The sequence below is a fragment of the Fimicolochytrium jonesii genome, assembly GCF_025526975.1.
Source record: "Fimicolochytrium jonesii strain JEL569 chromosome Unknown EV422scaffold_10, whole genome shotgun sequence".
NCBI lineage: Eukaryota > Fungi > Chytridiomycota > Chytridiomycetes > Spizellomycetales > Powellomycetaceae > Fimicolochytrium > Fimicolochytrium jonesii.
The window spans coordinates 754,849-778,449 of NW_026515677.1; the positions used below are offsets into that span (position 1 = coordinate 754,849).

The 23,601-nt window shown below is 52.7% G+C and overlaps 8 protein-coding genes across 8 annotated transcripts; 5 read left to right on the forward strand and 3 right to left on the reverse strand.

Annotated features, from left to right (window-relative positions):
• Window positions 1–8,750: 8,750 nt before the first annotated feature.
• EV422DRAFT_495921 (uncharacterized protein) lies at window positions 8,751–9,182 on the forward strand (the record flags this gene model as incomplete). Its single annotated transcript, XM_053067839.1, has 2 exons — window positions 8,751–8,851; window positions 9,014–9,182. Coding segments are annotated over 2 exons (270 nt in total), but the record flags the coding sequence as incomplete, so codon positions are not given.
• A 450-nt stretch (window positions 9,183–9,632) lies between these two features.
• EV422DRAFT_45386 (uncharacterized protein) lies at window positions 9,633–11,345 on the reverse strand. Its single transcript, XM_053067238.1, has one exon. The coding sequence runs from the start codon at window positions 11,152–11,154 to the stop codon at window positions 9,934–9,936; it is 1,221 nt and encodes a 406-aa protein (XP_052926080.1). The 5' UTR covers window positions 11,155–11,345; the 3' UTR covers window positions 9,633–9,933.
• A 213-nt stretch (window positions 11,346–11,558) lies between these two features.
• EV422DRAFT_495881 (ribosomal protein L6, alpha-beta domain-containing protein) lies at window positions 11,559–12,143 on the reverse strand (the record flags this gene model as incomplete). The annotated part of the gene is made up of 1 exon (XM_053067834.1): window positions 11,559–12,143. One exon carries the CDS (start codon window positions 12,141–12,143, stop codon window positions 11,559–11,561), a length of 585 nt encoding a protein of 194 aa, XP_052926081.1.
• Window positions 12,144–12,482: 339 nt separating this feature from the next.
• Window positions 12,483–13,565, forward strand: EV422DRAFT_45388 (uncharacterized protein). Its single transcript, XM_053067239.1, has 2 exons — window positions 12,483–12,589; window positions 12,658–13,565. Exon 2 carries the CDS (start codon window positions 12,775–12,777, stop codon window positions 13,462–13,464), a length of 690 nt encoding a protein of 229 aa, XP_052926082.1. The 5' UTR covers window positions 12,483–12,589; window positions 12,658–12,774; the 3' UTR covers window positions 13,465–13,565.
• A 101-nt stretch (window positions 13,566–13,666) lies between these two features.
• EV422DRAFT_495970 (oligosaccharide biosynthesis protein Alg14 like-domain-containing protein) lies at window positions 13,667–14,446 on the reverse strand (the record flags this gene model as incomplete). Its single annotated transcript, XM_053067844.1, has 2 exons — window positions 13,667–14,067; window positions 14,125–14,446. The coding sequence occupies 2 exons, from the start codon at window positions 14,444–14,446 to the stop codon at window positions 13,667–13,669; spliced, it is 723 nt and encodes a 240-aa protein (XP_052926083.1).
• Window positions 14,447–14,626: 180 nt separating this feature from the next.
• On the forward strand, window positions 14,627–17,559 carry EV422DRAFT_45509 (Sin-like protein conserved region-domain-containing protein). The gene is made up of 11 exons (XM_053067242.1): window positions 14,627–15,304; window positions 15,390–15,553; window positions 15,622–15,735; window positions 15,793–15,911; window positions 15,978–16,075; window positions 16,148–16,274; window positions 16,343–16,552; window positions 16,626–16,837; window positions 16,910–17,089; window positions 17,151–17,254; window positions 17,334–17,559. The coding sequence occupies exons 1-11, from the start codon at window positions 14,806–14,808 to the stop codon at window positions 17,526–17,528; spliced, it is 2,022 nt and encodes a 673-aa protein (XP_052926084.1). The 5' UTR covers window positions 14,627–14,805; the 3' UTR covers window positions 17,529–17,559.
• A 1,649-nt stretch (window positions 17,560–19,208) lies between these two features.
• Window positions 19,209–20,038, forward strand: EV422DRAFT_45408 (uncharacterized protein). The gene is made up of 2 exons (XM_053067240.1): window positions 19,209–19,545; window positions 19,641–20,038. Exons 1-2 carry the CDS (start codon window positions 19,288–19,290, stop codon window positions 19,671–19,673), a joined length of 291 nt encoding a protein of 96 aa, XP_052926085.1. The 5' UTR covers window positions 19,209–19,287; the 3' UTR covers window positions 19,674–20,038.
• A 520-nt stretch (window positions 20,039–20,558) lies between these two features.
• Window positions 20,559–23,498, forward strand: EV422DRAFT_45696 (uncharacterized protein). Its single transcript, XM_053067243.1, has 4 exons — window positions 20,559–20,975; window positions 21,109–21,396; window positions 21,488–21,739; window positions 21,814–23,498. Exons 1-4 carry the CDS (start codon window positions 20,921–20,923, stop codon window positions 23,151–23,153), a joined length of 1,935 nt encoding a protein of 644 aa, XP_052926086.1. The 5' UTR covers window positions 20,559–20,920; the 3' UTR covers window positions 23,154–23,498.
• Window positions 23,499–23,601: the final 103 nt, after the last annotated feature.

Consider the following 23,601-nt stretch of genomic DNA (forward strand, 5'->3'; position numbering starts at 1 on the left):
TTGAATTTCGGGTGCGGGTACAAAATACGAAATCAGGAATATCTGCGGGTTTGACTACAAAACAAAACAACGGGGTTATCCAATCTCACTCTCAGCTCTTCTTACTAGATTCCTGAACTATCAAGTCCTCGGCCACGTCAGCAAAGTACAAGTCACGACTCTCGGGGTCATCTTGTCTAAGCTCTCCGGGTCTATGAGCGCGCCTTGAAAGTCTATCTGAAACTGAAAGAAGTTGTCGGGAGTAGGGAAGTAGAAAGCTCTGTTGCTGATTGGGATCTGTGTTCTGCGTATCGTACAAAGGTCTGGGGAAAACAGTCAGGTTTTTATATGGATTTTTGTAAGCTCCGGGATTTTGTCGAAGTCCAAACTCTCTACTAGTCGTCTCTAGAGGATTTAGCTACGTCGGGGTCTTTTTCTCTTTTCCTGGGGCGGTCTACGTAGTGTTTCCATTTTCCATTCGCAATTTTGGCGCTGATACAGTCTTATCGCTAATCTTTTCTTGGGGTTTCCTGCAACGTTCGGCGTATACGGCCACCGGAAATTGGTTTTCTCGTTTCGCAGGTGATTTCTTCAGCGTTTCGGGCGTCGTGGGAGCTTCTGGGTGGTTAAGAGTCGGGTCAGGAGTGCTTTCATGTCTGAGATCCTCTCCTACGCCTACATTTTTCGCATGTCAGTCGTATCTGAGGACAAAACATCGTTGTGAAGCAAGGTTTCGGTAAAGTTAGTTGTATTTGGTAATCGTCGGAGTGTCGGGAACGCGAGTGTGTCGATTTATTGTCGGAAGTTTTGACGGTATTTTGACGTTGTCGTATAAAGGTGATTTCATTCGCTTGTCAAAGATTCTAGGCGTCTAATCGGCGTTGAAATATTATCGATTTCATACGCAGTTCAAAGCGCAATACTACAGCGTACAACCCATGCTGGCGGAGGTGGGCCAAGACTTCGCGGACGTGCTTGGGGTGATCTTTGGGGCTCTTGGAGAATATCAGGATATCATCAAGGTAGACGATAACAAACACATCGAGAATGTCACGGAAGATGTCGTTCATCAGGTACTGGAAAACGCCAGGAGCATTGCTGAGTCCAAAGGGCATGACATTGTATTCGAATAGGCCGTAGCGGCAGGGAAGGCGGTCTTCCATTCATCGCCCGGGCGCATGCGTACGAGGTTGTAAGCGCCGTGGAGGTCGATCTTGGTGGGACGGCGGGCACAGCGCAGACGGTCCATGATACCGTTGATCAGGGGCAAGGGGTAGCGATTCTTCACCGTGATGCTGTTCAGGCCTCGATAATCGACGCAGAGGCGGAGAGAACCGTCCTTTTTCTTCACAAATAAGACTGGCGCGCCGGCGGGGGACTTTGAGGGTTTGATGAATCCTTTGGCGAGGTTTTCTTCGAGGTATTTGCAGAGTGCTTTCATTTCTGGTTCGCTGAGGCTGTAGACCGGGCCGAAAGGTGGCTGCTTGGCTTCTTCCAGGTCGATAGGACAGTCGTAGGGCCGGTGCTCAGGGATTGTCAGCATTTTTCTTTTCGAAAATGTCAGCGAAATCTTGATCTTCGGGGGGCAGGAAGTCTTTGATGTCTTTCTCGGGTGTCGGGAGGGTACTGGGGCTAGGCGAGGCCGGGCGCTCGGGTTTCGCAGGGTTGGCTTAGGCAACAAAGACCTGGTCATGCCTTGCTGCGACCCGGAAGGCTGGGGTGGAGATGAACAAGACTCGGAGCGGCATGGGATCCGGTTCTGGGCAGCTGGAGCGAGATACCTTGGGTGCTGGGATCAACCATGTTTCATCGACGGGGACTTCATCCTGGGGGATGCGGATCAAGGGCTCGGGAGTTCTGGCGGGTGCTGGGCTCTGGGGTGGCGGGGAGCGGTCCCAATTCGCGAATTTGTGGTACTGACAGTCGCAACGGAAACCGACCGAAAGGTTCTTGAAGTCAAGGTTAACGTCGTGGAGGCGGAGCCAGGGGAGACCAAGGAGGATTGGAGCGTGGGGTGATTTGGTGACATGGAAGACGAGTTCTTCAAAGTGGTCGTCGACCCACATGCCTACTGGTTCGGTGTGATGGGTGATTGGCCCAGCAGAGCTGGGTTGACTGTCAACGAGTTCGGTCGTCAGGGGACGCTCATGCTGGACTAGGGGGATGCGGTGCTTGCGGGCAAAGTCCTTGTCGATGAAGCAGGACAGGGCACCGTTGTCGATCATGGCTGAGGTAGGTATTGGGGCACGGCTGGATGATACCATGATGGTAACGGGGTAGTTGAAGGGTTCGGCAGGACCCAGCGCAAGCATGGCGCGTGGGTTAATTTCGGAGTTTTCGACATGGGCGGCGGCTAGGAGGGTTGTGTCGGCTATAACGGAGTCGGGAACCAGGGGGGTGGCCTCTTCCATTGCAGGAGCTGCGAGGTGAGGAGGCCTGGAGGAGTGGGTGTGGTCCAGTCGCTGGGGCTTTGGGGCTGTACAAGCTGGATCAAACGGTACTGGAGCTGCCAACGCCATACCCTTTACTATGGCGGAGTACGCCCCTACACTCACTATTTATCTCAAGGGTACTGCTCTCAAGTGGTACAATACGACTTACGCCGCTGGACCACCCGCAAGTTGGACAGCTTTTGAAACGGCTCTTGTCGCTCACTTTTATCCTCGCAATTTGTGTAATACTATTGAGCTCAAGCTCTCCGGTCTCAAGCTCGGCGACTCTCTCGAGAAATATATCAAGGAGTTTCAAGACATCAATAATGAGCTTGAAGCTGCTCATCCTCTCGATAACACTCAAGGCACCATTTCCCTTATCGATCAAATTCGATACTTCAAGGCCGGTCTTCTCAAGAATACGGTAATCAGTCATTATCTCGCTGAAGCCGTTACGAACTTTGAAGTCTCGGGCACTACCAATATCAATACCCCTATCACTCTCGATCAAGCTATCACTGCAGCTCGTCGTGCTCATGTGGCTCACGGGTTCACTGATGGCAACCAAGCCAATACGCCTCGTCCGATTGCCTCGGCATCGAGTGCTCGGGGCGGCCGTGGAGCCAGCCGCGGTCGAGGTAGTCGTGGCGGTGGTCGTGGCGGACGATTCGCCCCTTACACCAATCCTCGAATTACGGAATTCGAGCAAGACTTAGATGATATGACCTTTGGGCTCAATGCCCTCGGCACGCGGTACTGTCCCCCTGGAGTGAGTCGTCTCACTACAGGTCAAGTTCCATACCAACGTCAACAGCCCTTTCGTCGACGTGGACAATGGCAAACTACTCACATTCCTCGTCAACGTCCAACGACTCCTTGTCCCCTTTGTAACAAAATGGGACATTGGAGAGTTGAATGCTGGTCAAATCCCGAAAATCGACAGCAAGGCTCGCAAACCCCCACGCGGTGGTTTTCGACAGCACGGTCGTGGCGCTCAAACTCCGCAGCGCAGTCGCCAACCTAATCAACAACAAGGTTCAGCCAATCAGGTTGATGCTGGGTCACCCATTACAGAGATTCTCGATGATTCCGTCAATTCTGCGAATACTATGAATACTACTACAAATCAATTTTCGAGTTTTTTCCAAGGTCGATAGAGCCCCTTGGTAGCTCTGCTCGGCCTACAACATACGACCCTACCAATAAACCTGCCTTCGAACCACTGTCTGCTGGACTCCGGGTCTCTCATTGTCGCATCGGAAACAAGTTTGCTCGTGTTTTTTTTGATAGCGGCGCACTGGGTTATTCCTTGACAAGACATTCGTTGAAAAGCACAAATTTCCCAAGAAACGTATCGAACTGAAGCAGATATGGCTGGCCGACAAAGTATCATACATGATTCTCGACACGGTCGTTTCGGAAAAGTTAAATCTATGGGATCTCCAATCTCAGTCGCTTTTCTTAGTTGGACAACTTCCCTGGCTAGTCAGTAATCTGGCTTACGACGCTATTATTGGAATGCCTTCCTGGCGTTTCTTTAATTACGCTGAACAATTCTCGATGAGTACCTTACCTATCCTTTGCTGGACCAAGTACGGCCCTATACCAAACGCACCGCAGTCTGTCACCATCAAATGCGAAAGAACTTCAAGAAACTGGGAAGCTGTTGAATACATCCCGAAACACAACAACCCTTACTTCGATGTACAACGAGATCCGGTCTATGACAAAAGACCCGTTCGACCTGTTCGGATCATGAAACCTGTGGATACTCGTCCTCTACAAGCCGCACCTCATTATGTACCTCGGTTCGCTCAAGCCAATGCCCTTCCTAATCCTCAAGTCATAGAAATGACTTCCAAGCGATTCAATAAGGCTTGGCGACGGAACAACTTTGAAAAAGACACAGTCTAATGCCTTGCTCTTACCAAAATACCGGACGCTCCTCAAGAGCTTAAACGAAATCCAGAAGATCTCAAGGATATCCTAAATAAATACGTCAATACGCTCTTCAAGGAACCGGAAGGTCTACCCCCTGCTCGCAGAGAAGATAATTTCAAGATCGAACTCACTGAAGGTGCTGAACCCGTTTGGCAACCTCTTCGGCACATGAACAAAGAAGAACTCGCTGAACTCAAGAAACAAATCACCTCAATGCTCGAAAAAGGATGGAGAAAACACTGCTCAAGTCCCTGGGGAGCTAGTGTCGTCTTTGCGAAAAAGAAAGATGGCGGATTACGCATCTGTTGGGACTACCGAGGTCTCAACGCCGTCACCAAGAAAGATCGCACTCCTTTACCCAATATTCGTGAGATGAGGGATCGGACTCATGGTTGTAAATGGTTTACGCTTATCGATATTCAAGAAGCATACCATCGTCTTCTTATACAAAAACAAGATCAACAAAAGACGGCAATATGAACTTGCTTCCGACATTTCGAGTATTTGGTCATGCCGTTCATGCTTACCAACTCACCTGCTGCATTTCAACGTCTTATGAATAAAATCTTCCATAAAGATTACGACGAATTCCTCGCTACCTACTTGGACGACATTTTCATTTTCTCGAAGACCTTAGCCGAACATCGGGAACACGTCGATCGTATCCTGAAGAAACTTGAAGAACATGCCCTTTTCATCAAGCCTTCAAAGTGCTTTTGGGCTAAAGAAGAACTCGAATGGTGTGGACATATTGTCGGAAGACATGGTGTTCGCATCGCGCCCTCGAAAATTCAAGCTATCAAGGACTGGGCTACTCCAAAGTCAACAAAAGGAGTTCAAAGCTTTCTCGGGTTCACGAACTACTTCCTCAACTTCATACAAGGTTATTCGGACATCGCTCTGCCCCTATCAAGTATTCAATCTTCGAAAGTCAAATTTCCATGGGGTCCTGAGCAACAAGAGGCATTTCAAAAGTTGAAACAAGCGTTGATCAATGCGCCTACGCTAGCAACAATTGATGAAACCAAGCCGATTTACGTTTATACTGACTCATCAGGCTACGCTATCGCTGGCTGGATTGGACAACCTTCTGGCGATGAAACGATCCCTACGAATCTGCCTACTCTCGTTGGACAATGGAACAAGTTACCGCGGCTCCGGCCTGTAGTCTTCTTTTCTAGAAGGATGAAGGACGCAGAAATTCGATATCCTACGCACGAACAGGAGCTTTTAGCTCTTGTCAAGATGTTGGTCGCCAATCGACCATATCTCATCGGTCGCTACTTCCGATGTTTCAGCGATCACAAGGGACTCGAATTCATCCAAACGCAATCCCATTTGAGCAGAAGACAAGCCAATTGGGTGGAGAAGCTACAAGAGTATGATTTCGACATCCAGTATTTACCTGGACGATGGAATCATATCGCCGACATGCTCTCCCGCAATCCAATCTATGCACCTTGGTGTGTAGATTGTCAACGACGCCTTGACATGCATACGCAGATCAGCAACATGCTTGTCGAACGCCAATCGCCTACAAAATTGGCGACCTCGTCGATCTGAATCGACAAGGAATCAACTTAGAAGTAGACGCACGAAGAGGACTTCGATACTCAGCTACGTGGATTGGACCATTCAAAATCATCGCACTGGGAGCACATCCTGATACCTACGAACTCGGTTTATCACCATCAAGGATCAGCGGCATCTGGCCCGTCTTTCACGTCGATATTTTACGACCACATCGCAAAGAGCAATATCCGCAACGTGCAGTTCCACAACCTCCTCCACCAATCGAAGAATACAGAGACGAACAGCATAGAGCATCTCATATCACATCACACGCGCGACGCCGCAAGAACCGCTCACTATCAATCACATCGCTGACAATAGCGACATAAACTACATCACATCACGCGCGGCGACGCAAGAACCGACCTTACACACACACATCACACACGACGTCGGCTTAGGGACGCCTTTGCCTCAAACACACACATCACACAGTGCTTCAACACTATAAAATGGACAAGTGCGTCAACACTTTAAAATGAACATGAGCTCTCCCTTTCTCCACATATCCCTCGTAGTTCACCGCTTATTTTTTTGGCGCCCTCCTCAGGATCTGAGGGAGGTGTCGGGGGTATCTCATCTTCACTTGTATTTCACATTATATCTCTTTGCTTCTACTTGATCCGAGACCTGTGCTGGCCACCCGAGCTCTCGGTGATACATTACATAAGGCGCCAAGCTTCATTGAAGCCACGCAAGCCCCACTGGCAGCCCATATATAAAGCTGTCAGTCGAGCGGCCGCTGCGAAGAGCTTCTTCCTTTTACTTCACTACAATACACTGCTCTCAGCCCTGTCAGAAGGGCCCAATATTGTCTACGTTTTCCTCTGACGTTACAAAAGGTCTGGGGAAAACAGTCAGGTATTTATATGGATTTTTCTAAGCTACGGGATTTTGTCGAAGTCCAAACTCTCTACTAGTCGTCTCTAGAGGATTTAGCTACGTTGGGGTCTTTTTCTCTTTTCCTGCGGTGGTCTACATAGTTTTTCCTTTTTTCATTTGCAAGTTTGGCGCTGATACAGTCTTATCGCTAATCTTTTCTCCGGGTTTTCTGCAACGTTCCGCGTATATGGCCACCGGAAATTGGTTTTCTCGTTTCGCAGTTGATTTCTTCAGCGTTTTGGGCGTCGTGGGAGCTTCTGGTTCGTTGAGCGTCGGGTCAGGGGCGCTTTCATGTGTGAGATCCTCTCCTACGCCTACATTTTTCGCATGTCAGTCGTATCCGAGGACAAAACGTCGTCGTGGAGCAAGGTTTCGGTAAAGGTAGTTGTATTTGGTAATTGTCGGAGTGTCAGGAACGTGAGTGTGTCGATTTATTGTCGGAAGTTTTGACGGTATTTTCACGTTGTCATATAAAGGAAATTTCATTCACTCGTCGAAGATTCTAGGCGTATAATCGGCGTCGAAATATTATCGATTTCATGCGCAGTTCGAAGCGCACTGCTACAGCCCGCTTTGGGGGAATTGCACGAAAACGACAGCGTGACACGGCTTAGTCAGCAAACTCCAACCCCTTTGCCCCTCGCCCCTCCCCTTCGTGTCTCCTTCCACTTGTGTGCATCCCATCCCACTCTCCTTTTGTGCAGTCTACCCCCGTCCGTCCTCCGTCTACCAACACACCTGTCGTGACCTGTCAACACACGCTCCACACCTTCCTTTTTTCCAATGCGGACCTAGCTCAACACAATCTTACTTACATGTATGATGGGTACAGTACGTGGGCTAGGATATGTCACATATGTTCTACAACGATGTTTATCCCTCAAGGACCGTGTTCTCATTCATCCTAGTAATGTTTTGTTTTGGCTGTCGCTTGCTTCACTCTAGTCTGTCACAGCTTTCGATGCAAGACCGGAACTCATGATATCTAAGTCGGTCGTCCGCGCCGTTGGAGGCAATGGAAGGGACGCAATGTGCCGTGTCGCGGGGGTTTCCCGCACCGAGGGGTCCATGCAAATGCCTGTTGGAAAGGCCTTACGACAACCTCCTCACTCCTCACCCCTCACTTTAAACCGCAGAGACCCAAGGCCTTTTTCCCGGCGCGCTGCAAATTCGTTCAATGCACATGTAGTGGAAGGTATGTCGAATATACTAGGGATCCTGCTATGGCAAAAAGACAAGTCCAAACATCCAAGGCAACGACGAGGGGTAATACACCGCTCACTGAAAAGTACCTAAAGTAGACTATAGTAGCCAACATCCACTCCACGGGCATGTCAATCAATCAGTCGGAGCTCCGCCCGCTGGTGTTTGACTATTCGCCACACGTGCATGCCACCGCGTCAAAAGGGTGGGAACTCTCTCTTCTTCGTCGTTCGTCGTTCGTCGTTCGTCGGACAAGACCAGGAGCCCCTGAGGAGCCCCTCACTATATCAGTTCCAGTAGGTAACTCATCCCAAACTGAATGCTTCCGCGGACCTCCGCTCTTGTCACGTTTCAGGAAGATTGTTTCGCCGACAGGCAACGATCACCACCTTTTATTCCTGTCAGTTTTTGACGCTCAGCTTAAAACGCTGTAGATTGCTACACCATCGAAGTTCTGAAAAACATGTTGCAAGGGTAATGAAGCAGCCACCTGTGTATGTAGGCAAATAGCCACTCACCCTCCGTCACCACAGGAGGTCCCGCTCTCAATCGCCCCCTCCACCTCCCCGGCACCCTCCGCCCGTCAGGAACGGCGACGACAGAGGTCTTCCCCCTCGGTATGCATCCGCCTCCACAATATTCTCGACTGTCTCATTGTCCGGAATCCCAGCAGCGGTAGCAGCCCAACGGCTGGTTCTCACGACCGCACATAACAGCCCGCAGAGCCCTCTTGATGGTCATAACCCTGGCAACAATCTGCATGTCTCGAACCTGAGCCTTCGCACGCGTTCGCAGGATTTGGAGAAGCTGTTTGGGGAATATGGAAAAGTTCATATCGTCACGTTTTTTGGTATCCGAGTTGGGAGTTACTCACCTTTTTTTTTTTTTGACTTTCATCATGGATCAGATCAGCAAAGCCGAGATAGTGTGCGTTTATGGACGCAACTGCCGTTTGGTTTATCCATTCACCCACAATGCGACTTACGCACGTCTCACGATCCTAGGTTTGATCCCCACACTCAAGAATCGCGCGGTTTTGGTTTCGTAACCTTCCAAAAGGCCGAGCACGCCGAAGAGGCACGGGTGGGAATCGACGGAAGAGTAGAGCTAGACAGCAAAGTTCTCCGTGTCCAAATGGTACGAATCGTCAGATTGGCGGCGGAGAAACCTTAGTGCCGCTAACGAAAACTCGGAATGCCGCATCCAGGCAAAGCGAAGCCGTGCTCGAGATCCTACGCCGGGCCGCTACTGCGGTGCACCTCGTCCCATTGACCGTGAACGAGACGGTATCTATCGACTTCCCCCACCAACAACCCCATAGATCTCACTCGCCCCTCCTTCAGATGAACGACGTTACGGACGCGATCGCTACGACCCTTACGACCGCTACGACCGCTACGACCCCAGGGAACGCCGTCGCTCCTCTGACAGATACGAGAGTCGGCATACTTCTCACAACAGGGATCGCTATGACGATCGGTACGGCCGAGAGTATCAGAGGTACGACGATGACAGGGATCGCCGTCGATACTAGATGTCGGTCGTGTCGCAGGGTCCCTGTTGGCCTGCGTGCAGACGAACGATACGTCGTGCGGGCATGTGAAGTGCTGAAGGGAAAGAGAACAGCATGTTGGTGATGTGCATGGCGTAGCTTCTCAGCTTTGAAAAAGGGGGGTCCAGTGCATCCGCCTATTGTGCTTGTTAGTCGGGCCGGTTCGCTAGATAAGGGGTTCGTTGCTTCTTTTCGTTTCAGATTCGATTTTTAGTCTGTTGGTGAGGGGAAATCTTTTCCGTTACCAGTTTCGTATGCTTCTTATTTTTGTACACCACTATCAAAATATCCATCTATCATGGTCACTCGCAAATCCTGATACGAGAGCCGAGTTTGAAGTGGAGTGACTTCGCCAAAACTTGTGTACATCTATCAATACGGCCCCGCATACGACCCTCTATCCTGGTTCCGCGAAACACCACCGCGCGAAACCCCACACTCGGCACCCTCCCACTCCGCACCCCCAGCCGCCCTATCACAAACAACCGCCAAACCCCGCCTCACCCTCCGCAAATCCTCTACCACACCTTCACACCCCTCCCCACACCTCCTCACCACCAACACACACATCTCCCTCCACCGCGCCTCCCACCCAACGCCCAACACAACCTCCCTCGTCACCCACTTGCACCCCGACAGATTCAACAGTTTCAATCCCACCAAATTGCAGGCGAGGATACCCAGAGCGTGCGGACCGTGCTGCGAGTCGAAACAACCGGACAGATCGAGAACGTATAAGTTCGGGAGGGCTTTAGAAACGAGATGCGTGAACGGAACAGCGGTAATCCCCACCGCATGCGAGATGGAGAGCGTGTGCAGGTTCGCAAAGGGCGGGCGTTGATGCACTATGGGTGTGATCTCCGCGAGGTCCGCCGCGTCTTCCCATGACTCAAGCACTTCCTCTTCCTTCCTCTCTGTGGATGGCTGTGAACCACCGGCCACCACGGGTGTAGCCGAGGTATCGAAATGCCCCGCCAGCCCCTTCACAGTCACCGACGAGTTGGCCAACACAAGCACCCTCATCTCCGGATCCCTGAACAAACACAATAAATCATTCACGAGCCGGGATGTCTCGCACACCCGTTGCAGGATCCGTTCCTTCAGGTGCCATGGCACGCATGCAAATTCCGCCTGGCGTTGCCTGTACACCCTAATCCGTTGCGCTACACTGTCGACACAGAGATCGACGAGCGAACGCACGCGAGGGTTGGACCCGTCTGTGGGAATCACAGTGGGAGTACTAACCGGCACCGCTTCCCGCCACGCCGCCCTCCACCCCGGCGGTGGAGCAGGTCCCGCAACAGTCACATTCGATTGCGCGGCGGTGGATTCTATCCGCTGGATATGATGCCCGTAGGATGCGTACGTGTCGAGGACTTTAGATTCACCGTAGCGGGCTAGGTTACCGTTCCGCGGTCGGGGGGGCCGGAAGCGGGATAGGAGGTCGTGGACTGAGGGTTGCGGTGAAGGTGATGCTGCTATTGGGTGGGGCCATTGTGAAAGAGGAGAGGAGTGGGAACCGGTGGGCTCTGAGATGCGGGACTTTACTGCGGCGGCGTACTTTTGCTTTAGGCTCTGCTGTTTCTTGGGCATTCGCTGCTTGGGAGGGGCCGAATGCTGTGAGTGGGCTCGCCTCGGTCTGTTGAGCTTTCTCGATGTTGCTTTCTGGAATCTGTACGAGGGGCTTCAGAGGTGCTTCCGATTCACCCCTCCACTCCAGCTTCCACTTGCTTTTCGACACTCGCAGACTCGACCATAGCACAACAACTGACATACTTTCAGACTTAGGACTTCGCTACATCAGGGGTAACAGTTCGGTGATACCTAGGCCGTCCCACACATTGATCAATTTGACAGAGCAACTACCAGAGCTAGAGAAACCATCCATCGTAAGACTGAAGAGTTTCTTCGGCTCGATAACTTATTGCATGTATATACACAAGACTTGACGTTCTAACATATGCGATGACCAGCCATAGTGGACCCACATCCCACATCTATCGCTTCTTGCCCTCCTTCTTCTTGATCGTCTCATCCCCAACAAAGATCCCTTTCTGGTTGTAGGGCTCTGGCGGCCTCCACTTCCTAATCAACGCCGCAAACTGCGTAATCTTCTCCAAATCGTTCCCCTGCAAAATCAACCGAGTTGGAGCAGGAATCTTGACCTCCACATCCTCCGGAATCTCCATCAAGATTGGGTGCGAGTATCCCAACTTCAAGCTAAGCTTCCCTTGCTCAAACAGCGCCCTGTAACCAACACCCGTGAATTTGATCGGGACCGTGAAGCCTTCGTGCACGCCTTCCACCATGTTTTCGAGTAACGCCCGAGTCGTGCCCCACATGGCCCGCTGTTTCCGGTCTTTTGTGTCGGTGATGGAGACCGAGAGGGATTTCTTTGGGGCGGTGGGGTCGTGTGCTGCGAGCTCGACGGATACGAATGGCTGGAGGGGCATGCTGAGGCTCCCTCGTGGGCCTTTGACGGTGACTTGGTTGGTGCAGCGGGGGTAGGAGGGTGTGGGGAGGAAGGGCTCTACTCCGATCGTTACTTCGTGGGGGTACTTGAGGACTCGGCGACCGATCATGGACTGTGGGACGGGGGTTGTAGTGAAGGGTCGAACCGAGCCATTCTGTGATCGAAGCGGGGTGTTCAGGCACCTTTGCCTTGCGGCCTGCAACGGTGCTGCTGCGGACCTCATTGTTGCGAGATCTAGTCCGGGAAGACGGTTGTGTTCTGTGCGGCGCTTCTCAGCGAGGGATTGAGCGCTGCGGAAAGGCGTTGCTGAGGACGACAAAAACGGCGCCGCGTCTCACCCCTCCCAAGAGTCCCAAGCAGAGTCCCAGAGTCCCAAGGTTCCATGGCTCCAGGCAAACCCCATTCCTGGCAAAACATCCATATTCGTCCACCCATCGTCTATACCGACCCCCACACACTCGCACACCCGCTTCTCATACGTAACAGTAGCACCTTCGCGGCTTGGAAACCTCTCTCCTACGCGCTCTACAAGTCAGGATTAGCTCGATCCGCTAGGTAAGGTCATTCCATTTTGTTGATTACAGCTGCGGTTCATCTAACTGACCGAGTAAACGTTTCAACAGTGGCCCAAGCGCTTCATTCGATTGTTGGTTTCGGTTCGGAGGTTAGATACACACCTTACGCTGCTCCGGGCTCTTCTTCGATACGCTCCTGAGGACAGCCGTCCACTTCCGCACACCATGGCCTCCGTCACCCCTGCCATGAGGCAAGGCGCAAACGTTTGTATAGCAACGATGAACCAGCGGCTGCAGGCAGCAAGGCGGTTGCGCTACGCTGCACAACTATCACAATGCACAGTCACTCTCCGACGGCGTCTCTTTGAAAGATGCAACAGCTCGAGCTCTTCGAAGGGTCCTCTCGACATTGAGATCACATATCGATCTCGCGACGAGCTATCGGAAATCCTCCGCACCCACCCAACATACAAAGCCAAGTTCCTTTCTCGCGTCGCTTCCATCCCCGAGTTAGCGCGGGCATACCGCGATCTAGACGAGCACATCAAAAAGATGGGCTACGCCTCCGCACGTGAGCCGACACGCATGCCCGACGCGGCAACAGTGCAGAGGATGCAGAAAGATCAGATATTAGTGGAGAAGAGTTTGGCGGTGCAGAGATTGCTGCAGGTGCATGGGATCGTGAAGGTTGGGCCCGCCGGAGTGAAGGTTGTGCCAAAGAGGGAGGACAAGCCGGGTCCAGATCTGGAGAGAGCAGTGAAGATGGTCAGGGGGGTGGTTCCAGCGCAGAAAGGAGGGTTGCCACCACCGACGTTCGTGCCGCTGTCCAAGCCGATGCAGTGGTTCAAATCTGTGTTCATGACGACCGATAAACCGACGGACCCGAACAAACCGGCCGGCTCGGAATCGAGGTAGACGTTGCAACCTCTGGGATGGTCTCATTTTCTCAGCATCTACAAACATCGTCTTCAACGTCATATTTTCTTTTGCGTCATTAACAAGTGAATCAATGCGGGACATATGGATTACTGTCCTTGTACATACATAAAATCAAATCACCTCATGCCTTTGCGCATCGCACTCTTACAGAGGATCGCTTCCCTCCCTACGCCACAACCTATACAACCCTCCCCACAAACTCCACCCCCTTCATCCCGGGCATCTCCCACTGCACCAAAAACCGATCCACAAACCACCAACAAATCCGCCCCGTCATCGACAACCTCTTCACCCTCGCCCAACTCTCCACATACAGCAGCCGCGGCGGGCGCCATATCCTCTCCGGCAGCGGCAATATACGCGTCAGGAACGCCAGCAAGAGCATCGGTAACGCGGTGCCTGGCCCATTGGAGATCATGATGTCCGGGCGAAGGGTGAACAGGAGCTGGGCGGACGCGTAGGCGGCACGTAGGAATGAGAGGGGTGTCGTGAGGTAGGATTGGTGGACGGAGCGTGCACGCGGGATTTTGTGGATGGTGTATGCTGGTACAATAATGTTGTTGGTGATGCCGGTATCGTCTGTACCAGCAGTTGTACCTGCCGATGGCGCTGAAGCCATTGTATGCCCCTCTCCACCCGCCCTCGCCTTCTCATATGCAACAGCCTTATCCCCACTCCCCGTATCAGACTCCGCAACGACATAACACCGCGGGCTATATCGCTCCGTAGGCAGAGTATCGAGCATACGCAGCATTTCCGAGGTGTGCCCGCCTGAGCCGAGGATGATGCAGATCTTGCATGGTGCTTTGCGGGGGTGGCTTGATTGTCGTGGTGGGGGTTGGGGGCGCGTGGAGTAGGGGAGGAGGGCGATGAACCGGAGGACGACGAGGAGGAGGAGGGAGGTGAGGGCTGTTAGGAGGGTGAGCGTCGTTGTGGCTGGTATTATTGAGAACGTCATTGCATGCAACGGGAGGAAGGCTTTCGCACCATGTCCATGTCCAACCGGATAGACTTGAAGTCGAACCTCACGCCATTGTATATTTTTTGACCTTGTAAGCCTACACTCCTACAGTATACCTGTGAACCTCAAACTATACATACTCGATGGATGCTATAGCCTTTGTCCGACTAGTGGAGGCGTAATAAATTCAAAGTATCAAAGCACCTCGTTCCTCGTGGGATCGTCTGCTGAACATAATTGGGACGGCCACACTTGTCCCATTCCTCCAGCCTTGACGATCTGCGTCAGGGTCCACATACCCTTGCTTGACAGCGAACTCGGGGAGTCCGATAGGTGCCGCACGAAAAGCACAGAAAATGTCAGACACTATGGACCTGACCGACGAGGTGGATGACCTTATGGACGTCGACGAAGGCGACCAAATGGTAGAAGACGACGAAATGATAGAAGACGACGACGAGCAGGAAAACCCGGCGGGACAGGCGGAAGTAGACGAAGACGGCGACCACATCGTCAAAGAGATTGACGTCTTCTTCTCCCACACCCTCACCGACACCCTCTACCTCTTCCAATTCCCAACCCGGCTACACGACTTTGACGAAGACAACAAACCCTCCGTCGGCCGTGTGAAGCCAAAGACGAAGCGGTTTGAGATTGATATCCCGCTGCAGACGGGGAGCGAGTATTACAACAAGGAGAGGGGCGAGGAGTTGGGGCAGGGGACGGATAATGCGCCGATGCGGGGGGTGTATGATTATGATGACCATACGCCGAAGAAATTGTTGGAGAAGCAGACGCTTAGCTCGTCGTTGTTGCCGTCGCAGGCGAACTATATGGTGGGCGTTATGAAGGAAGGTGCGTGGCGGAACCTTTGCAGGGCTCTGTGAAAGGGGGCAGGCGAGGGTCGTGTAGCTGCGTTCTCACAACCCGGTGTCTGCAGATCAATTGCACTTGACACCAATCAACATGGCATTACAACTGCGTCCGAGCTTATACTACATCGATAAGATCACGGAGAAGCAGGCGGCGCGGTATCAGGAGGACTCGGTGGAGGCGAACAAGCGAGCAAACCCCGAATACGAAGAAGAGGCGAAGATTCTTTCGGTTAGTGCATAAGCTAGTCGGCAACGATGTGTAGTGGAGTTTCTTACATGCACCTTTGGTCTTTTCAGGTTACCATTAAAGGGCCGGAGGACAAGGAAGGTATCCGCAGAGCAGCCCAAGCAGAGCTGCAGCGGAAGGCTGAGGAGGAGGCGTGGCAGAAGATGTTTATACATCACGCTGAGGTATGTGCGCGGAAGTGCAAGGATGTGTTGTCGCTCGACGCTAATGCGTGGATGTAGTCAGAACTATCAAAAAAAGTCATCGCGCAGCTTTACTCGACGAGTGAGGGAGATGTCGATGTTACATCTACTCCAGCCGGGTACCTGAACGATCTGGACCCGACGTTCAATGCGCAAAGGTATGCTGGCCAATCGCGCATACTCAGCAAGGCGGCGCGTACTTATCTCTCCGCAATTCTACCCAGCTACGACGCGAGTCACATCAAAGTGAGGAAGGGCCTCACACTGACTCAAATTGCCAAGTTGACGTTAGCGGAGAAGGTCAAAGCAATCTTGATGAATGGTATGGTTCCGAAGCGCGCTCGCGGATCATGATTGTCTGCTTGTGGCACTCACACTATCATTCCCGTATCAGCAAACGTCGCCCAATTCCACACGATAGCGAAGATGCTCGGCAATATTACTGAATTGGATGTGGAGGAATTGCTTGCAAGCCTCCGCGCCGCGGCTGTTCTTGTGCGTGGGGTCTGGATCGTCCGAAGGTACGGCCATCACACTCCATGTCTCGGCAAAATACATCAGAAACTGATCGGCCTTCGCGGGATGGCAGTGAGCTCATGTACACAGATTACGCGCTCCATGCCCGGCGCTGGCTGCTGTACATGTTCCAACAATCCCAGTACATATCCCGACGGGAATTCTCTGACTACGTGCGGATCCCCGGCACGATGGCGACGAGCATGCTGTCCGAGATTGCGGTGCTGGAGGCTGGGAAGGGATGGGTTTTGAAGGTTGCTCCGGACGAGCAATTTGTTGCCGAGTGAGTGCCTTCTGATCACCACTTGGAGATTCTAGTCATTGCTGTCCGGAAGGCTAATTGACTGTCGATTCAGTTTCGACGATGTGTTGGTGGAGCAAGCCATGACGGTAGAAGCTGAAGCGCAGGAGGCTAGATTGCTCTGGGAGCCGCGGGTTGTAAAGCCGGCGGCGCTACCCAAGGCGGCGGCAAAAGCGGCGGCGAAGCGACCACCGTCTGCCTCTGCGGCAGCAAAAGCTTCGGCAGCGGCATCCGCGTCTACGCAGAAACCAGCAGCCAAGGCCCAAGGTAAGCCGCGCCTTACAGTCGTCTTTGACTGTCTACCCGAGACGCTGATATGATGATGTGAAATATTTTCAGCAGGGCCTCCACCTGCCGCCGCGCCGGCTCCAGCCCCATCCGCCCCTCCCGCCGCCAACACACCTGCCAGGGGTGGTACTGTGCACCAGCACGTAGTTGCCGCTATCGCCAATCTGTACACGGAGAACTACGTCATATCTGGCGACTATATTGCCAGTGCGGTTTTGGCCCAGGATGCAGGTGCGTCTTCACGTGTAAAGGTCTCATCATGTCGCGTCGAGAATTCATGTGATTTTGTTAGGAACGACAAGGGAGGATATCGTCGCTGCCACCGCATCCTTCTGCGTCCAGATCCGCGACGACCTGTGGGTTCGCAAGTCCGTGGGTCACGCGCAAATCGACGAGGTCTGAAAACCATAACCTCCTTTGCAGTTCGTAGCACTCACCAGGCGAACTCACCCCCTCCCAATCTCCACCCATCCAGTTCCGCCCCATCATAATCGACCTCTTCCGCTCAAAAGACGTCATTGCCAAAAAGGAGATCAACGAAGTCACGAAAGCTCAAAAGCAGTGCGAGGTGCCCGTCGCACCGTACTCGAAGATCATGCATGAGCTTAGTAAATCGGTGGGCGGGGGTAGATGGGTAAGTTGTTGCGTTTGCTTAGAACGCAGGCTTTGAGCAAGCTGACCGATTGACTTTGGTGGTCACCCTTGCAGGAGCTTAGAAAATCACCGGTTTGGGGTGCGTAGGAAGGTTCACCATCCCCAGTCTGCGACAACGCATTGTACAAAGCATATCATTATTTCGTTTACTTGTAATTTATCGCATCGAAGAATGCACCTGCGTATGCCAGTTCTCGTGTTATCCGGGATACTTGATGGAGATCAAACTGTGGTCAAACGAAAACCAAATCTAAAAGTGCTGTTCCCCACTCCAGAGAGTCCCTCTCACAACATAGAAGGCATGTCCGAGCGAGTTGACCGCGGCCAAAGGACATCTTGGGAAAAGGGGTTTCTTGAAAATCGAACATAGGTACGGGAGAGAAGCAGATTCGTAAAACGTGTGCCGATAAGTCTCTTCGCTAGTCTCTCCGGTCTCCCGACTTTCTCGCTCCCATTATCGACGTCCTTCCCGCGCAAGAGTGTCCCTCACACTCAACGATGCCACCTTTGGCTGCAAAATTGCGTTCGGTCGGTTTCCGTTTCCTTCGGCTTCGAGAACTGAGCACGTGTACGGGCACACATTCACAAAGCCCGCCAACCTCCCAATCATGTGGATAACACATCCGGCTTGGACGCGCTGCTGGATCCTCCATACAGTCTCCTCAAGTGGCAGTTTCAAAAGCCCTCGTCGATAGACAAACTCCATTCTTTAAAAGGTATGTACAACGGCGTTTTGGTTCGTCCGTCAGTTTACCGAGCTCTCCCGGCCGCAGAGTTCGGGGCGGGGCACTCGCTGATTATGAAGAGTGGGGATGCTTTGCGGTAAAACCTGTCCTACTGCTCCGTCGTTGCTTCGCGTAAGCCCATCTCGGATGTTGCAGAGCGCCGTGAAGACGAGTGCAGCAGAGCTTCCCTAAGCGCAATTAGATGATTGATGTGACGAGATGCCCCGGGCCCGTGTCCTAAGTTGGTCGGATCGAGCGAGATTCCGTGGCCTGAGCGCTTTCATGGCAGAATGGACAGAGTTCCGCCTCGCAGCTTGGAACAACGCGGTCATCCTCCTCTCCTCTCAGTATCCGACTGATCTTTCCCCAAAATGAAATTCAACCAGCTAGTGAGCCCCAGCGCAACTCAACAGCACCACATTCCTCCGCGCTCCGCCCTCTTCATCTCCAATCCCAGTCTCACTGCGCAGGCAAAGCAGGGAACGCGGCCTTCCTGGAAGCGGTCATGAGGGCGCATATGACGCAGTAAGCGCATAAGGTGTAAACGGCGGTGTTGGCGGTTGATTTCTCTTCGGCGGGCGTGCGGAAGTCTTGGTAGATGCGGCGGAAGTTTGGGAAGGCTGCCATGTTTGCGATTGTTGCTGAGGATGCGAACGCTCGCAAAACGGACGACCGCGAGAAGCTCAATCAGATAAGAGGACGGGGTGCAATTAAATAAATGCGAATGAGTGAATTCGGAGATACGGGCACCTCACAACGCTCTTGTCAACGACCGACATCCCTTGCTCATCACAACATCACAACAACAGTACAGTCTTTGAGGACCAGATATTCAGCGCACGGCCAACCTTCGCTCCCAAGTTTAAGCTTCCATTTCAAACAGCTTGTGAAAAACAAAATCTAATTTCGGTATTGGCACAATGTCCGCCTCGTTCTGCTTCTCTGCATGCAAACGGAAGCTAACACCATTCTGTTTGTCAGTCGAAGCAAACTCTTGCAAGTTATCATAGCGCCCTAGCTGTACTTCGCCCGTCGTCCTTCTTCCGCAATATGACGTTCCCCGGCAAGCACATCCCACTGATCCGCTTCCTCGGCTCGCGAAAGCTTCTACAACATCACCAACCATCTTCAGCGTCCAGTCCCTCAAAGACAGCAACAGCAAACATGCCGGCCGGTCTGAATCTCGCACCACAATCGGCGCCGCCCAAGCGGTCGGGCAACACGATAACGTATGAGAGCTTTGAGCAGTTGCCGCCGCGGTTTAGGCGACTGAGGACGTTGAGCGCGAGGGAGATTGAGATTATTGAAGTAGGTTTGGGTTCGATGTGCGGGTTGGCCTCGCCAGAACTTAGGAGACATGCGGCATGAATGGCGGGATCTGACCGTGTTCTGCATCGTTACAGGCTGGAGGCGCTGGACAGATCCTGTCCCTCTGAGGAGCAGATCGACGACAAATACCACACCATAATGAAAATTCACTTAGATTTTGCGTACACCGATTGAAAGCTTCGCATTCGTGATATCGATTTGGCACGGCACCATCCCGCTCGCACACCCTTGCGTTCTCGATACCTTTTGATTGTACATACATGTAATATGAACATGAATGGAGCAGACGAGCGATTGCATTTGAGCACAGCAACGTTTTCTGGGCAGTTCGCGGCATTGGCAATCGATTTTTCTTTCAGGCATCGCTCTTTATACAAACATGGAGCGGTTGCTCGTTGCGGCGGGCACATCGCGATGGGAATCTCTGGTTGTTATTCCGTGGGAAATTCAGAATGACGACGGCACATTCCAAATATAAGGTAAGTATTTTGAACAAGGATCTAACAACTCTTCATTGGACAGCATCTCTCAAAATAAAAATGAAACAAAGGCGGGAAGCGCCCCTGAAGCCCAATTCCTCATGTTTGCTCTGCGTGGGAAAGTGAGCGACATTGGGGGAAACGCGCTGACAGGCGATGACGGGGGGGGCAAAAGACAACGGGGGGAACAGTGGGAAAATGACAGCGGGATACGGCGAGGCGAGGCGGCTAAGCGGGGGGAAGAAGCGGCTGGATCCCTCGCTTAACGCTTCCCATTCATCACAAGGGGCACGCTGCGGTCGGGGAGGATCGGGACATGAGCTCCCCGTCTCCCTTGCGCGCGACTGGAACTGGAGCCCCCGGACCTGGCAATGAGCCATTCGGACAAGCGCCCGCAGAGCCCATTCAGAAAAAAGGAGCGCTCCGACGGTCTGCCTCCTCACACAACCAAGCAATCACAGGACGCCTATAAAACCGAACACCTGCTTCAGAGCCGCCAGATCACCACCCAGAATCCTATCTGTCGCTGATCCGGCGCTGTGCTGGCTTCATAGAATAGATAGAGTCTCCTTGCGAGAACCGGCGTCCTTCTCCAGCTCAGTGTTTTCCAACTCCGACCGTCACTCTTCCGACGGACGGTCTTTGGAATACCCGATCACTTTTCAGTCGTATCAGTCGTCTCGCATTTTACAAGGTTAACACATCCATCAAGCGCCGCAGCTACCTCATTCCGTCTAGCACGCCGGCTGGAATCGTACTGTGTCGATTCAATCAGCTTAATCGGTCATTTCTGACTGACGCAGTTCCTCTGCCGACAAGGTGTGATACACAATCCCCCGAGGCCACCTACTGTCCCATCGACGATCCAAGTCACTATGGGCGAAACCACTGGACGTTCAATTCGCAAGCGCGCGCAGTCTGACGGCGATGGTAAGAGATCCATGCATCTAACTTACTGAGCCTTTAACACACTTCATCCCCCATCCTCTGTCTCTGAATGCTTGTGTGAAGTGCTCTCGCGGCCTAACATCTCACACATCATTTCAATCATTCATCACAACAGAGTACCAACCGTTCACCAAGCGCCGCGCAACCTCCAAACGTGGCCCGTCCCAGCTCCGCGACCGAAACCAAAGCGCGGACACTGCGCTCAAGATCCACCCAAGTGATGATACACGCGTCACTCGCAGCACCCGCGCCAAGCCCATCACCTTCACGCCCAACGACGACGATGGGATGTACAAACGCTTGCGGCGGGAGTGTTTGGGAGATGGGAGAGACGGTGTCGCGGGAGTGACGGTTATGTTGGATAATGCGGAGTTGTGGGCCCAGTTTCATGCTTTTGGGAATGGTATGTGCTGACGTTGCATTAATCATCATTGCAACCCTTCGATTTCCGGGATGTGGCTACTCGTTTCTAATATGTTTGGACCCCTCTTTAGAAATGATCGTAACAAAAAGCGGCCGCTGCATGTTCCCCACCCTATGCTTCCAGTTCGGCAACCTCGACCCTACCGCACTGTACTCTATCGCGTTGGATATCGTTCAAAGCGTCCCGCAGCGCTTCCGATTCAGCTACAAGGATGGAATGTGGGCACCCGTCTTAGAGGCGAAGAGTGATGACGAGCCGAATGCTCAGAATGAGCTTCCGAGGCCTTGTAGGGCGCATATCCTTCCTGTTGGGATTCAGACAGGTTTGTACTGGTCATGCGTATGTACGTCGCGTTGTAGTTACGGTGTTCTTAGCTACTGTTATGCCTTATCGCAGGAGAATACTGGACCTCCCACCCCGCCAACTTCTCCAAAATCAAGCTCACCAACAGCGCTACCCCCCCATCCAGCACCTCCACCTCCCTCGTCCCCGACGGCTACTTCCTCCTCCGCTCGTTCCACCAATACCAGCCGCGCGTGCATCTCATCAAGCACAGCCAGTCCTTTACCATCGGCAGCAAGCGCGGCGCTGACCTTGCCGGCGGAGATGTGGTGACGACGTATGTATTTGAGGAGACAAGGTTTATGGCGGTGACGCATTATCAAAGCCAGAAGGTGAATACTTTGAAGAAGAATTATAATCCGCACGCTAAGGGGTTCAAGGTTTGTGTCGTTGTTGCATTTGGCAGGTCGTTGACTGGATACGGAGTGGCTGACATCTCTTTCCATCAGGATGAAGACATCAAACACACCGTCTCCCGCCTCCGGTCCCGCCCCATCGAGCAATCCCCCGCCATCCAACAACCGCAACCCATCATCTCCTTCACGGCGTATCCCACCTACCGCGGCGGGTCAAGCCAAGACGCGTCCGAATCCATGAGGGTCCCCGACGTCAAGAGGCCACGGTATAAGGAGGAGGATACGGACTCGGAGAGCTCTGCGTATGATAACGCGGATGTCGAGGTTAAGAAGGAGAATGTGGTGCAGGACGATCGACGGGCGAGCAATGCGTCTGTCGATACCCTTCGGCTGCAGCAAGATTCGGAAAGCCAGTGCTCCGCAGCCGGGACCAGCGACGCGTGCGAAGACTGCTACGAGGCGAGCGATGATGACAGCATGGCTGCGATCCGCGGACTTGTCTCCGACGCCAGCCCTGTGAGCAAACCACCCTACCGGAAACCCTCACTAGCCGCATCGTACGACGAAATTCCGGTGCACGAAGCCACTCCAGCTGTCACCCAAAAGCTCACTACCGCAAGCATCCCCGTCTCCTTAATCCCGCCCATAAGCTCCGCCGACGACGACTGGGACATAGACCTCGACGATACCCATCACCCCAACCACCCCCGCGCCGTGCACCCACCCCTCCACGTCGTCACAAACACCCACCGTCGCCGCTCCCTCCCCACCCAAAACCCCCTCGACGTCCTCGCCACCGTCTGCAACTACATCATCGACTCCGGCGACCTCACCCGCGCCCCCAGCGAGATCGCCACATCCGAACTGTCCCAACCCTCATCCATTCCATCCAAGCGGCGCGCCTCGGATGCGCATTGGGATGCTAACAAGGAAAATCGAGTGAAAGTGGATGACGCCGTGGCGCGGATGGCGAGATGTACGGCGTCGAGGTTGGGTGCGCTGGTCTCGGCTTGTGAGATGCGCTCCGCGAGGATGTGAGGTCTTTTGGTGAAGTCTCGTATTGCTTTTGTTTGGATTTTTGCTTCGCTTGGTTTTTTTCATATTCTGCATCTTTCATTTGTGCCATTCCCATTTCATAGCGGCAGTCCTGCTCTGTTTTGTATCATATCTGTTTCCTGACTCCCCCTCCTGTTTCGCCCCTCTCGCGCACGACAGATACGGGAGCTCGTGCTTTTGATTCGAGTTTGAACTGTACATTCTCACATCTCCCGTTTCTCACTCCCCTGATTGGTAGCCCTGATTGTTAGCCTGATCTAGTCTAGAACCCCTGTTTTCCGGCAGTTTGTGGAACTTGGATCCCTTTTCACTTTCTTTTGAATATACAGTAATACCCTTTGCCGGAGATTCTTTTTTGGTCCAGTTGTGACGGATTGACAGGTCCCGTCAATCCGTGTCAACTTTCAAATGGTAATACAGTGTCGGTTTT